The sequence below is a fragment of the Centrocercus urophasianus genome, unplaced genomic scaffold, assembly GCF_019232065.1.
Source record: "Centrocercus urophasianus isolate 14NV4802_14NV808 unplaced genomic scaffold, USGS_Curo_1.0 seq_14, whole genome shotgun sequence".
Lineage (NCBI taxonomy): Eukaryota > Metazoa > Chordata > Aves > Galliformes > Phasianidae > Centrocercus > Centrocercus urophasianus.
This window is the reverse complement of record NW_024884586.1, coordinates 46,573,939-46,585,854: the sequence shown is the minus strand read 5'-3', so window position 1 is coordinate 46,585,854 and position 11,916 is coordinate 46,573,939. Positions and strand designations below refer to the sequence as shown.

Here is an 11,916-nt window from a genome sequence, read left to right as displayed (position 1 = left end):
GGTTCTTGGCATTATTGTTTGTGGCCTCCACTAAAATACCACAGCACCAACAAAATTTTTTTTTCTCCCCTGAGTGAGTATTTAAAGTGTTTTAGAGAGAAGCCAGTATGTTCTGGCCTTGTAGACACAGGAGCTCTCTTGGTAAAGCAGCTAGGAAATGCATTAACCCAAGTGTTGGGATCTTTGAGAGGAGGTTGTAACCATCTAACAAACCCAACGTGTGGACAACAAAACCTTCAAACAAACCCATAGCAGTGGCACTGAAGATGATGAGCTGCCTAACACTTGGCTCAGATGTGAGACAAGACAGGGAGAGGCAAGAAAGAAAGGACAGTGGTTAGAGGGCTGAAAAAATTACATGAGGAAAGATAGTCCTTAAAGACAGCACTGGAATGAAGATTATGACTAGCTCTTCTTTTCTCAAAACTCAACACAAAATATCAAGGAGGGGAGGGGAAGAAGGGAGATGCTGTCTTCATTACCCAGCTTTTCATTTCCACACCAGAAACTATTCCATCAGCCAGCTAGTCTAGTCTTCAAATTGAGACCATAGCCACCACTATTCATGAACAGTACTCCCACCTCTGACTGGACTAAAGCAAATTGCATAGGACAAGGGGAAATGGCCTCAAGTTGCACCAGGGGAGGTTTAGGTTGGATATCAGGAAACACTTCTTTACAAATAGAGTTGCTAAGCACTGGAATAGGCTCCTCGAGGAGGTAGATGTGTTTAAAAACCATTTGGATGTGGTGGTCAGGGACATGATTTAGCAAAGGGTTGTTAGTTAGGGTAGTATAGTTAGGTTGTGGTTGGACTCGAGGATCTTTAAGGTCTTTTCTAACTTAAGTGATTCTATGATTCTATGAAAGCACTGCGTGACTGCAATTACTGCTGTTCACATTGGAAGAGGGACACAAATCCAAGAAGCAGAGGGAACAAGAGAGACATAGCCTTCTCCAAAATGCACTGGGGGAAAAAAATGGCTGTCACTCCCACTGTCCAGAAGGGAAACTGAGGCACAGATAATTCCACTGGTTTCCCCTTCTCACCTGGCGTGTTGATGGCAGTGCCGAGATCCAACTTGTACAGTCATGCTTTTTCCATATTTGCACCTTCTCCTTTCTCAGCAAGTAGGTGCAACCACCTTCCTTCTTTGGCTGCAGCAGTATTTCAAGCTGGGAATGGCTCAACACTCAGGCATTCTCTCTGGCCTCTCTGCAAGTACCATTCTCACAGGGACATCAAGTTCCCTTCTACACGTAGGGCATGATTTCTTTCTCTTGTTTTAGGTAGTGGAAGTCATGACAGATTAAACCTTTCAAGTGGTCTTCGTGGCAGTTCATGAAGATTTCTGCCTGGTGCTTCTGGTCGGTGTTCAGGTGAAGGGAGTAATCAATGATTCCAAGTATCAAAATTAGTGAAAATTTACCACAATGAAGACCTACTAGCATAAGACCTAAAAAAAAAAGCCTGAGATTTGCAATGACCAGCAACAAGAATGAAGAGAAGCTGTAAATGCCCCATCCAGGGCATTTATATTGGACCAGGTTGGATGGGGCCCTGAGCAGCCTGATGTGGTGAGAGGTGCCCCTAGTCATGGCAGAGAGTTGGAACTGGATAGTGTGTAAGGTTCCTTCCAACTCAAACCATTCTCTGATTTTGTATTTGTATTGTATGAAAGGATGTACATTCACAGTAAATCCACAGCATCTCCATTCACTTTTGCTCTTCTCCATAAAAGACCATCCAGAAGTGTTAGCTGAGATTCAGTCAATACATTCTTCCCACACCTCCCCTTCCGCCTCCCAAGTCTGGATTCTGCTACATCAATCAAAACCATCCTTCACATTGTGCAGTGTTTTCTTCCAAACACTTGCTTAAGGTTTCTACTGCCTCACCATATCTGGGTACAGCCTGTATTTCTCGCTTGTTGCAATGGAAGGAAGTTGTCACTTTGGAATCCCATTTCTAATCCTAAAATTATGGCACAGCCAGACTCTGTAAGAGAAATCCAGCAAAGGAAATGACTTTGCATTAGGATCGAGGAGATGTTTTGCAGGTGTTCACAGCTCTGGCAAAGAGTTTGTAGGAGCTGACATATATTCTGTGTGAGAAAGCTTTATGCATCAATAAAGAAGGACTCATTGATTTAAATTGCATCCATAATACAATATAGGGGTTTTATTAAGGACACAAAATAATTTGTAGGTTTTCCATAATAGTTGTGATGCTGTGTAAAACAATAACAAGATTAGAGAGATGCAATTTGAAAGAAAACAGAAGGACTTTTTTAGGGTCCTTAAAGGCAGTTAAACTCACCATCACCAGAAAACTGCTTCTGCTGCTGTTTGACATGGAATTCAGAGCTACTGAAGGCAGATGATAAAATGTTCTCCTTTCCACTTAGCCACAGGGCAACTTTCACAGTTCCACCGACAAAACATGACAGCAACTAATACATTGCAGATCAGATTAAAAACAAAAAGATCTGTCTCAAGGAGGATAAGGCACTTGGGGAAGTTTCAGGCACACAACTGTGGGAATGGAGGAACTGCATCCAGAAGACACTTAATCAGAGCGGAAGGCAGGTGCTGACATTCTCTCAGCAGCAGTTCTCTGCTAATGGCTATCTGAGTTGTCTTTGTTTGTAAGCTCCTGTGACTCTCTTGCACTTGGCCAAATTTTGATGTTTTCACATCATTTCCTATTTTGTTCAGGGGGGAGAAATGAGGGATGAACATGAATCTGTCCTCCTCCAGGTGGGAGATGGAGGACTAAGGCACTTACACAGCTGTGGTCACCAGAGGGGGGATGCTGCAGCAGCTCCCATGCACCCCCCAGTCTATAGACAGTGGTTCTGAAGAAGGTGGTGTGGACCAGCCTTTGGCATGTCTGCTGCTTTCCCTGCCCTGGGCCTGTCCCACCCGTGCTGGCTGCATTATTTGCTATCAGACAACTCCTCAGCTCTCCCATGAGCACTTCTGTCTGCCTTCTGTGCATCTCCTGAGAAGCAAGTCCCTGTCTGGTTGAGCAGTTAAGGGAAGTGTGGGAAACACCCCCATAGCCCCCTCTTTCCCATTACCTTGGCCAAGGCTTGCTGAAACTGAACCACAAGCACTACATTTTGGCTTGGTCCCTCTAACTCTGGAAATTGTCAAGAGAGGACTTTAGGGTTGTGCAGAGCCTCTCTGGTTTTACATGAAGCCAATTCTTCTTCTGGACAGTCCTGGACAAAAGCATTACACATTTAATGTGCTTCTTTCTGCTTTTTAAGAAGTCATCTCTTGTAAGGCAAGATTTTTTTCAGCAGAAATGCTCCAATTAAGCAAATCACTGAAATACGCACTTAGCTGTAAGTCCACAGATATTAATCAAACCTCATCTGCCAGAAAAGCCAATGATTAGGAGCATTAGATGGCGAGACCAAATTCTGGGCTGACCCACACGCTCTGAGACAGCAGGGGTGTAGAGCCAGGGAGGAACTTGACCTGGGGAAGGAGAGCTCAGCTTGGTCTCATTGGCTGAGTTAGGGCTTAGGGTGTAATTTCAAGTTTGTGATTTGATACCCATTTCCATTTTATTGTCTGTACGGCCTTTTCCTTGACAGATATTTTTGACAGATCTCAGCGTAAGAAGAGCAGAAGGGGCAAGAGGGGGAAATGTTGGTAATTCTTACATTAGTGGGAAGGTACTAAAACTAAAAAGAATAAAGGCTGTTCTACTGGCTGTCATGCATTTATGGCCTGTTTCCAACCCCTCTGTGACTATTCAGTCCATGTGCACTTTGTGCATGAAGAAAGGTCCCGCTCTATGTAGAGCCTGGAAGGAAGGGAAACAGCATCAATTTTTCTTCCATAGGATTTGCTATTATAAGGCTGCGTTCTACATTTCTACAGAAAGGGAAGAGGGAACTAAACCTCATCTGCCAGAAAAGCCGATGATTAGGAGCATTACATGGTGAGACCAAATTCTGGGCTGACCCACACCCTCTGAGACAGCAGAGGTGTAGAGCCAGGGAGGAACTTGACCTGGGGAAGGAGAGCTCAGGCAGTCTCACACTCAGTGGTGGCCGTAGAGCAGAAGTCACAGTTGCAGCGTATGGCAACTGGGTAGGTGTAGAAGGGATCCACTCCAGGGGCACACTTGGGCAGCATCACTGTCACCAGCTTGGTCTCATTGTAGGTGCAGACACGGTGGTAAGATTCAATGTAAGGCGGCTGCAGTATTGGCCTCTGTGGGTGAGAAATGAGGGTATCAGGCAAGATGTGAGACAAACATCGGGGTCCCTGGTTTTCTCAAGAGGAATAAACAGCAGAGCCACTGGATCAAGATGGAAGGGGCCATGGAAACAGCAGCAGTCAGGTTGTACGTCCTGCAAAGCCCAGCAGATACATGCCATGGGGAGTCCACCTGGCAGCACTGTAGGCAGCACTGAGGCCTGCAGTTTTTCACAAGATGAACAGCTTGGCCAGAAACCTCAACCAACAAAAAAAGACAGTATCCTGAAGTCCCTGAACACCAAACTCCCACGTGGAACTATGGGTGGCATGGATTTTGCTGAAAAGTGATGTTTTCCCCAACGGAAGCACCTGTTTCCAAAGACAGGACTGGAGGGAGCCCACTACAATCCTCTCCCTCACACAGATGGGAAACAGCCTGAAGTAAAACAGCCTGGAGACATTTAAGCATTTTCTTTCTTTCTGTCTATGCTGTGTGAAAAGCCTGCCCCAGGAGCAGAGAATGATGGCACGGAAAAGAACAGATGCCATGTTTCAGCAAGAAGATATCCAGACACCCTCCCTCTTACCAGCTCCTCCACCCAAGCACACCATGAGGCTCTGTAGAAGCTGTTGAGCCTGCAGCCAGATGCATTCAGCTTAGCTACATCCCTGTGGTATTTCACTCTGCAGTCATTAGAACTTCCCGGAATAAATTAAACCGGGTTTGGCCCCTTGAGCCATTCAGTGACAGAAAGGCCATAAGAGTCAGCAACTTGCTGTCTGAAGTGTGTACAGACTCGTGCTCTCTTTCTGCCCCTCTACACCCCCAAAGCATAACTACTTCATATTGAACTGTGATTTAAAACAAGCCCAAATTAGAAACAGACATTATCTTTGGCATCTGTTGTTTTGGAATAAAATATATTACCCCCCCAACCAAGGGCTCCACCTTAATCTCAAAGGAATTTTCTTCCAGTAAAGTAATATAGGCCTCCTCTCCTTAAGTGTTTGAGCTTTAAGAGGCTTCCAAATTGCATAATAAGAGTATTACGTAAGCACTTCATTAACATCATCACACGAGGTTCATCCCCTTTGAGACAGCACAAGGAGGGAGGGAACCAATTGCAGCAAAGCGCTGCAGTGGGATCGCAGAGCAGCACGCGCTCCTTGACTATCTCACTGCTCAATGCTTTTTTCTCTGGGAAAGACTCTCACCTCCCAGGTCTCGCAGCGTCCCCAGCACGCATCCGTGGTGATCCGCAGTGCCTTGCAGCCAGGCTTCTTGGCCACGAAGGTGAACTCACGCACGGCACAACCGATGAAGGTGCGCAGGTCGATAGCAGAGGTCTCCGTGCCTCCATGGCCAGCCAGCAACAGGAGGAGCAGAGCACCCAGGGTCACACAGGGGAGCTTCATTCTGAGGTAGAAGGGAGAGGAGGGTTGGGAGAGCCAAGATGGTGGCATGATGCAGGGGCCAAGAAGCCCCAAGTGCGTGGATTCAGCCCAAGAGCTGTGATGCCCCTTCTTCCCCTTGGGCGCAGTGTTCCTCATCTTCACTCAGCTCAAGAGAAGACAGAAGATAAGGGGTTACCTGCTGCCAGAAGGGAAAAGTCTTATTGCAGCAGCCTGAATGCAGTGGCCACTGAAATCTCCAAATTGCAAGCTTATCATGCAGCAAATGCCTTCCTATCAGTTAGGCTGCCCTAAGCTTGCACCAGGCCATAAGTGATGAGTATTGGTTGCCATCTCACTGCACAAATATAGAGAGGTCAGCAACTCCTAAAAGCAGTATTGGTGCTGCCAACACCAGCACCCCAGCACTCATCAGGTGCTGGGTCATGAATGCAGCCCTTTTTTCCCTTCTTGCACTCACCACCACCGGTCAAGATCTAACTCCACCAAGCCAGTGAGCAGGGCTGGTTGGATAGGGATGGATGTGGCCAAGGTGACCAGAGGAGGCCCTCTAAACAGCCACCATCAGTCAAATCCCTCTGGTACTTGCTGCCTTTCAATCTCAAACCTTTGATGAACAAAGCAATCAGTCTCTCTGGAAAATTTTCAAAAAGAGAAAGAAATGGAATGTACCTCAAGCTGTAAGCCATCACATCCACTTTATACCTCATATACTTGCCTTGCATTTAAATCCACCTAGAAACCCCAGACTTGACATTTAACTTAGAGGGAGAAGGTTACCTACTCGACATGGTTTGCAGCCCTGCGCTGAGGACAGATTTCACATTAAAGAGCTTAGACTTCTTATCTTGTATCTCTATGCTCCTGTTATACTACATGATTTAAATTAGCTAAACTGGAATTCTAGATCAGTATATGGTCGTGGTGTTTGCCACAGTGAACCCTTCATATTCGTTGACCTACAAGCTTGAACAATTAAAGAAGAAAGCTAAATTTCTTTATTTTTAATAGAGACATTTAAGAGCAAAGAGACGACCTTCCAAAAAAATTGAACACTTATTCTTCACCACCTTAGCAAAAACCTACTGCTTTATTCATGAGCCAGAGCTGTGACACTAAGCAAACACAGAAGCACACTCACCCAACTTGTTGGAGTCAGATCGCCTTCTGCAGCTTTAAATTGCAGATGGTGTTTCAGGATGTCAGAAGGAGCAGCAAGAGATCTGCACAGCAATTTTTGTCAGGTTTCTGCTGACTAGATCTCCTTCGCAGCTGCTATGGGGCTGCTTAATTGCACAGATTTATAGAAAGGGTCTTGTCAATCAAGGCAAGACAGAGGCAGATCCGTACATGAACAACCCAAGGCATCAAAGTCATTGACTGTGAAGCAAGCTGCTCCTTTCCAATAGTGATTATCTTAAAGCATACTGTTTCATAACACCAAACCTGAAACAAAAGGAATATCTTGGTGAGTGACATCTGCTAATAAAGCAATGACTGTGCACTGAGGCAAATGTGATCTTCGTTTCCACAGCAGATATGCAGTACCCTTGCAAAGAGATTGTAGGCTGCTTCCTGAAATAACCATTACCCTCTTATTTAGCAAATACTGAGTAAACAGCCTGAAGGAAAATGTGGCAAATGTTTGTGCAAACAAAATTCTGAATTTTTGTCAACAGCATAAGACCTTTTTTATATGACTGCTCTGTACAAGCAAGGGCAACAGATGGGGGAGAACAAGAACCTGTCACACAGGTAAGCAGCCCTGAGCAAAGGAAATGTGAAAACTTCGTCCATTAACTGCACCATGCCAATACAAGTTCCAGCTACTTACGGGATAGAAGGAAGCTGAGGAACCTTGGTAGGAGGAAAGACTTACCAGTCAGTGAGTTTCTTAAACACGAGTGAGAGAAATGCATCCATAAACTCCCAGTGCAGCCTCAGAAAGTCAGACTCTCCTCCTCGCTACTGGACAGTGATTTCCCAGTTCTGGATGCTTTAGCAGCCAAGCACATCATCAAGAGGCCAAGTGTCAGTGGTTACAGACTGCCTGGGGTGCTGCTGATCCAGACAGCTACAGCAACACAACCCAAAACTGAGAAGAGAAAATGACAGAGAAAACTTTGGTTTAGATCAGCTCCATCCTATGATGTTTGAGAGAAATGAAATAAAACACCAACTGTTGTTGTTGTAGAATCATAGAAAGGTTTGGGTTGGAAAGGACCTCAACCATCAGCTAGTTGAGTTGAACCCCCTGCCACAGGCAGGGTTGCCAGCCACCAAATCAGACACCAGATCAGGTTGCCCGGGGCCCCATCCAAGCTGGCCTTGAATGCCTACCAAATGTATACTTCTGCTGGGTTGCATTCCAGCCTTCTGTAGTTTGACCTGGAAACCAGCAACAAAGCATTGAGTCAATGTGACAGTGAAGCACACAGGAGCAAACAAGGTATGTTGCATAGATGTTCTCGCTGTTTCAGGGTGAATAACCCATGGTTTGGGGTCCTGGTTTCACTTCCAAAGTCAATAGCATAAATTTGGAGTAATAGCAGGACTCAAATTCAGACTAACACCTTGTGGAACCCACAGAATTCTTCCTTTCCTTTACTTTTCAGCTTGAAACAGCCACTGCTTGACTGTTTTTCTTGCTGGCATGTGGCCCTGCTATTTCCCCGATCAGTAAATTACACTTGGTTGCATGCAAACACACTGATTTGTATATGGCTTATTATTTGCTCCTGAGATTTACCATTTCTCTCTAAATTAGGAAATGGCAACTGGAAGAAATGAAAGAGGAAAATAATTCTGTTGTCTGCAGACTCAGACTGACCTCAGGACATTCTGTATAGCCAAGAGCCACTGTCTCTTCTTTAGAGATGACACATGGTAGCAGAGCCTAGATCAGATTCTCAGCTCAGGTAAAGCTAACAGGATGTGCTGTTGTCAGCACCAGCACAACACTGTCTAAATGCTTCACCTACTTTCATGCTTCCCTTCCCCAAAGTTACTCCAGGTTCAAATAAAGACCCATCAGGTGAGATGCTGGAGTATGGAATAGAGGAATTGCAATGGATTCCATTGATCTCAGCACCACCCACATCCTGGTACCTTTCCTCTTACTGAAACCAAGTCTTGTCACTGATCTAAAACTGTTAGCAATTTTCCACCAAAAAATCCTATGATTTTCTGCTTATTTCTTTGACATCACAGACCAAGAATAAAGCTATTATAAAACAAACCTTTATAAACTTTCTTACAAGCAGAGAAACCAGGCAAAAGTGAAAATATTGATCAAAATTTTCCTTCCTTTGATTCCAAAAATGTGCCAGCAAAAGTCATCCCAAGATTACAGCCAGCCACAGGAAATACATGCCAGATGGCAGGCCAACCAGCTTTGACAGATTCTCCTTCTCCTATGGATTAGGAAAACAGGGGCTGGACTTCTGCTCTGTGTAATCCATTTTGGATTCACTGACTTCTGCTGAGATTCTGTTCCTGTCTTCACTCCTACTGAAAAACCTTGTGATGTGAAGTGAGAGACAAATTGCAAGCTGACCCTGCTCACTTATTTTCTCTCCTGAAAGTCCTGTCTATTTATGGGGCAGATGCTGATTTCTGAAGGATTTGTACCACATCTTATGAAAAGCATGAAGGCTGGCTTTTTTCCAGGTAATATTTTGTTGGCTTTTCTTTTTTTTTTTAAGGCAAATTAACAGATACTCCATCTACACGTACACTTGGCCTTCAGTGTACAACAGAAATTTAAAAGCTGCATATTTTTATTTTCCCCATCTGGTTCAAATTTATTTGAAATAAAGGGTGACAGAACCCTTTATTCAAAATAAAGGCAGATACAACTTCTAACTATGAGTGTGCCCACCATTTAGCTTCCCCTTCCTTTTTTGAAACAGGACACAGAAAGAGATTGACTAGAGGAGGACCTGTGTTGAAGATGGTGCATCCACTCATCCATTCAGGCTTGTGCAGCTTTTCCTCTGAATTCTGGACAGGCAGAGCAAAGAAATCAAATATGCTGTTGAAGGTGTCAGGGTTATCAGTGCTGGTAGCTTGCAGCTTGTCTGCTCATCATTCAAGATCAGGTGAATCTCAGAGGCTTTGCAAAAGAGCTGCTGGGGAAGCATGAAGCAAACTTACACACTGTGTAACATCAGGGCTTATGAAGTAGTGTGGCCTTAATTCAACCATTTCCCAGTTAAACCTGGGACTCAGCACAGCAACTCCGCTGGCTCCTGGCTGGTTTTGCCAGCAGGGAGGCTGCCTTGCTCCTGACCTGGCCCTTCACTGACCCGTTGTTAGCACAGGTGCCAGCATAGAGCCCAATGCACACCAAGAAGCTTTCTGGAAAACAGCCTCTCTTGTTTAAAAGACTTTGGGGCTCTCAGCACGGGCATTACCACAGCTACAAGAGCGCTTGGACATGTGTAGGCTGTTCACTGCCTTTTGGACGAGAATTCCTGCTCAACCTTTCCCTGTCCGCTCTCCCATGTACGCAATACCAGGTGCTATTCAATTCAACACCACATGATCCAAAACTAAAAGTTATCCAAACAGATTAACATTAACACTCTAATTCTCATCCATGCAAGGACTATTTAATCCCATCCCTGTCCCTCAGCAATGATCCCCACAACTTCAAACACGCCCTAATGTATTTTCCTTAGTACTGAATAGTACTTAGTACTGAATATCCGTAACTTTGTCTGGACACAAATACTCCAGGTACTATAAGCAATCAGCCTGCATCCTAATTAACTACAAATTCAGACAGAGAAATAAATAGCAGGGGGAGAAAAGGTGAGAGCTCATACAAAAGCAAAGTAGCACTGACAATAACTGTTAGTATTTTGTGTAATATTTGTAGCAAATTAAAACAAAAACCACTCATCAACACTATTCTAACAAAACAGAAAACAGGTTTTCCAATGACTGCTTGTCATATTAGACATCAAACTTGTGGTTTCAGATTGAAAACATGGGTATTTTTCAACCTACAGAAATATCTAGGTTGTGAGCCAAATTTCTTTGTCTTTCTATCAGAAATAAACTTTCTCACTAAATTTTGTGGGATGGATACATTGCGCGAAGAAAAAAAAACCAACAAATTAATCAGCATCTTGTGGGTATCAATAACATCACTGAGTTTGGAGGAGGAACAGAAAACCAGACCTGATGGAGGTCTTACAAATGCTCTTCCTGGGATGCCTTGCAAGTAAAGAAATAGAGGAGAACATGGAGTTGAGAAGATGTCAATATGCTGTGTAATATCACCATATAAACAAGTTGGAGGAAGCAGGCTGCAGAAATAGGCAGGGAGGTAAAGAGTATAGAGTTAACTGACTAAAAGTTTAAGTGGACTCAGCCATGAGAAAGGAGATGAGATGTTACTTAATGAGTCTAAGGGGAGCAATAATGTTGAGCAGTCACACAAAGCACTGCAGGAGCCACGTGGAGGCTGAGAGGCCAAGAAGAAACTGTTTGCCTTTCAGGCAAGCCAGGCCAATGACTAGATAGGAGATCCTAATACACTGGAAATCACATAAAGGAGTTTACACAAAGAAAGAAGTTGTAGAGTAGTAAACACAAGCATATGAAACAAGGAAGAATTGAGGATGGTTCTCACCAACATCAGGAAGGATGGCTGTGGGTTCAAAAGTAACAGAGCAGGAAAAACAGACAGAGAAACAAGGTGGTTGGGCCAAGTTCAAAGGAACAGGCATCCAAGAAAGGTTAGGATTCTAGTTAGAATGGAGTGAATTAGGAAGCCAGGGCTGTGAAAAGATAGGAGATGAAGCCATGTGTGGCCAATGTAATTTGATGAAAAAAAGTTACGACCAGACACACTTTTGCAGAAGCTTTATCTGATGTTAGACTTTGCCTCAGTAAGTTGTTTTTCTCTTTGCTGGGAGATCTGAAAACAAACAAACAAACAAACAAAAAAAACCCCCCACCTTTATGTCCCAAGAACAGTATTGTGCACGAGTGTACGAACATTCCTTAATCCATCCTCCCAGCTGCTGCATGTGTATCCTGGAATATCACTTTCTGTCATCTGCTACATTTGTAAAGAATGTGATAAAATGATCTGCAAAAGGACTAACAGAATACGTTTAGCCTTGAAAGGGCATCTGTACATTAAAATCAAAAGAAGCAATTAAAGCTCAGAAATACTGACCCAACAGTGAAAGGATAGTTACAATTTAAAATTAAAAATTAAAAAAAGCGATGAAGAAGTTCAGTTTGCCTGATATCTGCCCCAGGCCA

General features: G+C 44.1%; 1 protein-coding gene across 2 annotated transcripts; it reads right to left on the bottom strand.

Annotated features, from left to right (window-relative positions):
* Window positions 1–2,185: 2,185 nt before the first annotated feature.
* On the bottom strand, window positions 2,186–11,678 carry GPHB5 (glycoprotein hormone subunit beta 5). 2 transcript variants are annotated; one of them, XM_042814290.1, is made up of 6 exons: window positions 11,604–11,678; window positions 9,576–9,761; window positions 7,514–7,729; window positions 6,776–7,080; window positions 5,437–5,638; window positions 2,186–4,233 (listed from the first exon to the last, which is right to left on the bottom strand). In XM_042814290.1, the coding sequence occupies exons 5-6, from the start codon at window positions 5,635–5,637 to the stop codon at window positions 4,045–4,047; spliced, it is 390 nt and encodes a 129-aa protein (XP_042670224.1). In that variant the 5' UTR covers window position 5,638; window positions 6,776–7,080; window positions 7,514–7,729; window positions 9,576–9,761; window positions 11,604–11,678; the 3' UTR covers window positions 2,186–4,044. The 2 variants fall into 2 exon arrangements, with proteins under 2 accessions (XP_042670224.1, XP_042670223.1); XM_042814289.1 differs by lacking the exons at window positions 6,776–7,080; window positions 7,514–7,729; window positions 9,576–9,761; window positions 11,604–11,678 and having other exon boundaries at window positions 5,437–5,799.
* Between the last annotated feature and the right edge of the window lie 238 nt (window positions 11,679–11,916).

Excerpts from the sequence above, each read along its gene's own strand:
- GPHB5 (XM_042814289.1), bottom strand. The coding sequence starts at position 5,772 with ATGAGGAACACTGCGCCCAAGGGGAAGAAGGGGCATCACAGCTCTTGG. Across the intron at positions 4,234-5,436 it reads GACGCTGCGAGACCTGGGAG|AGGCCAATACTGCAGCCGCC; the intron begins GTGAGAGTCTTT and ends TCTCACCCACAG.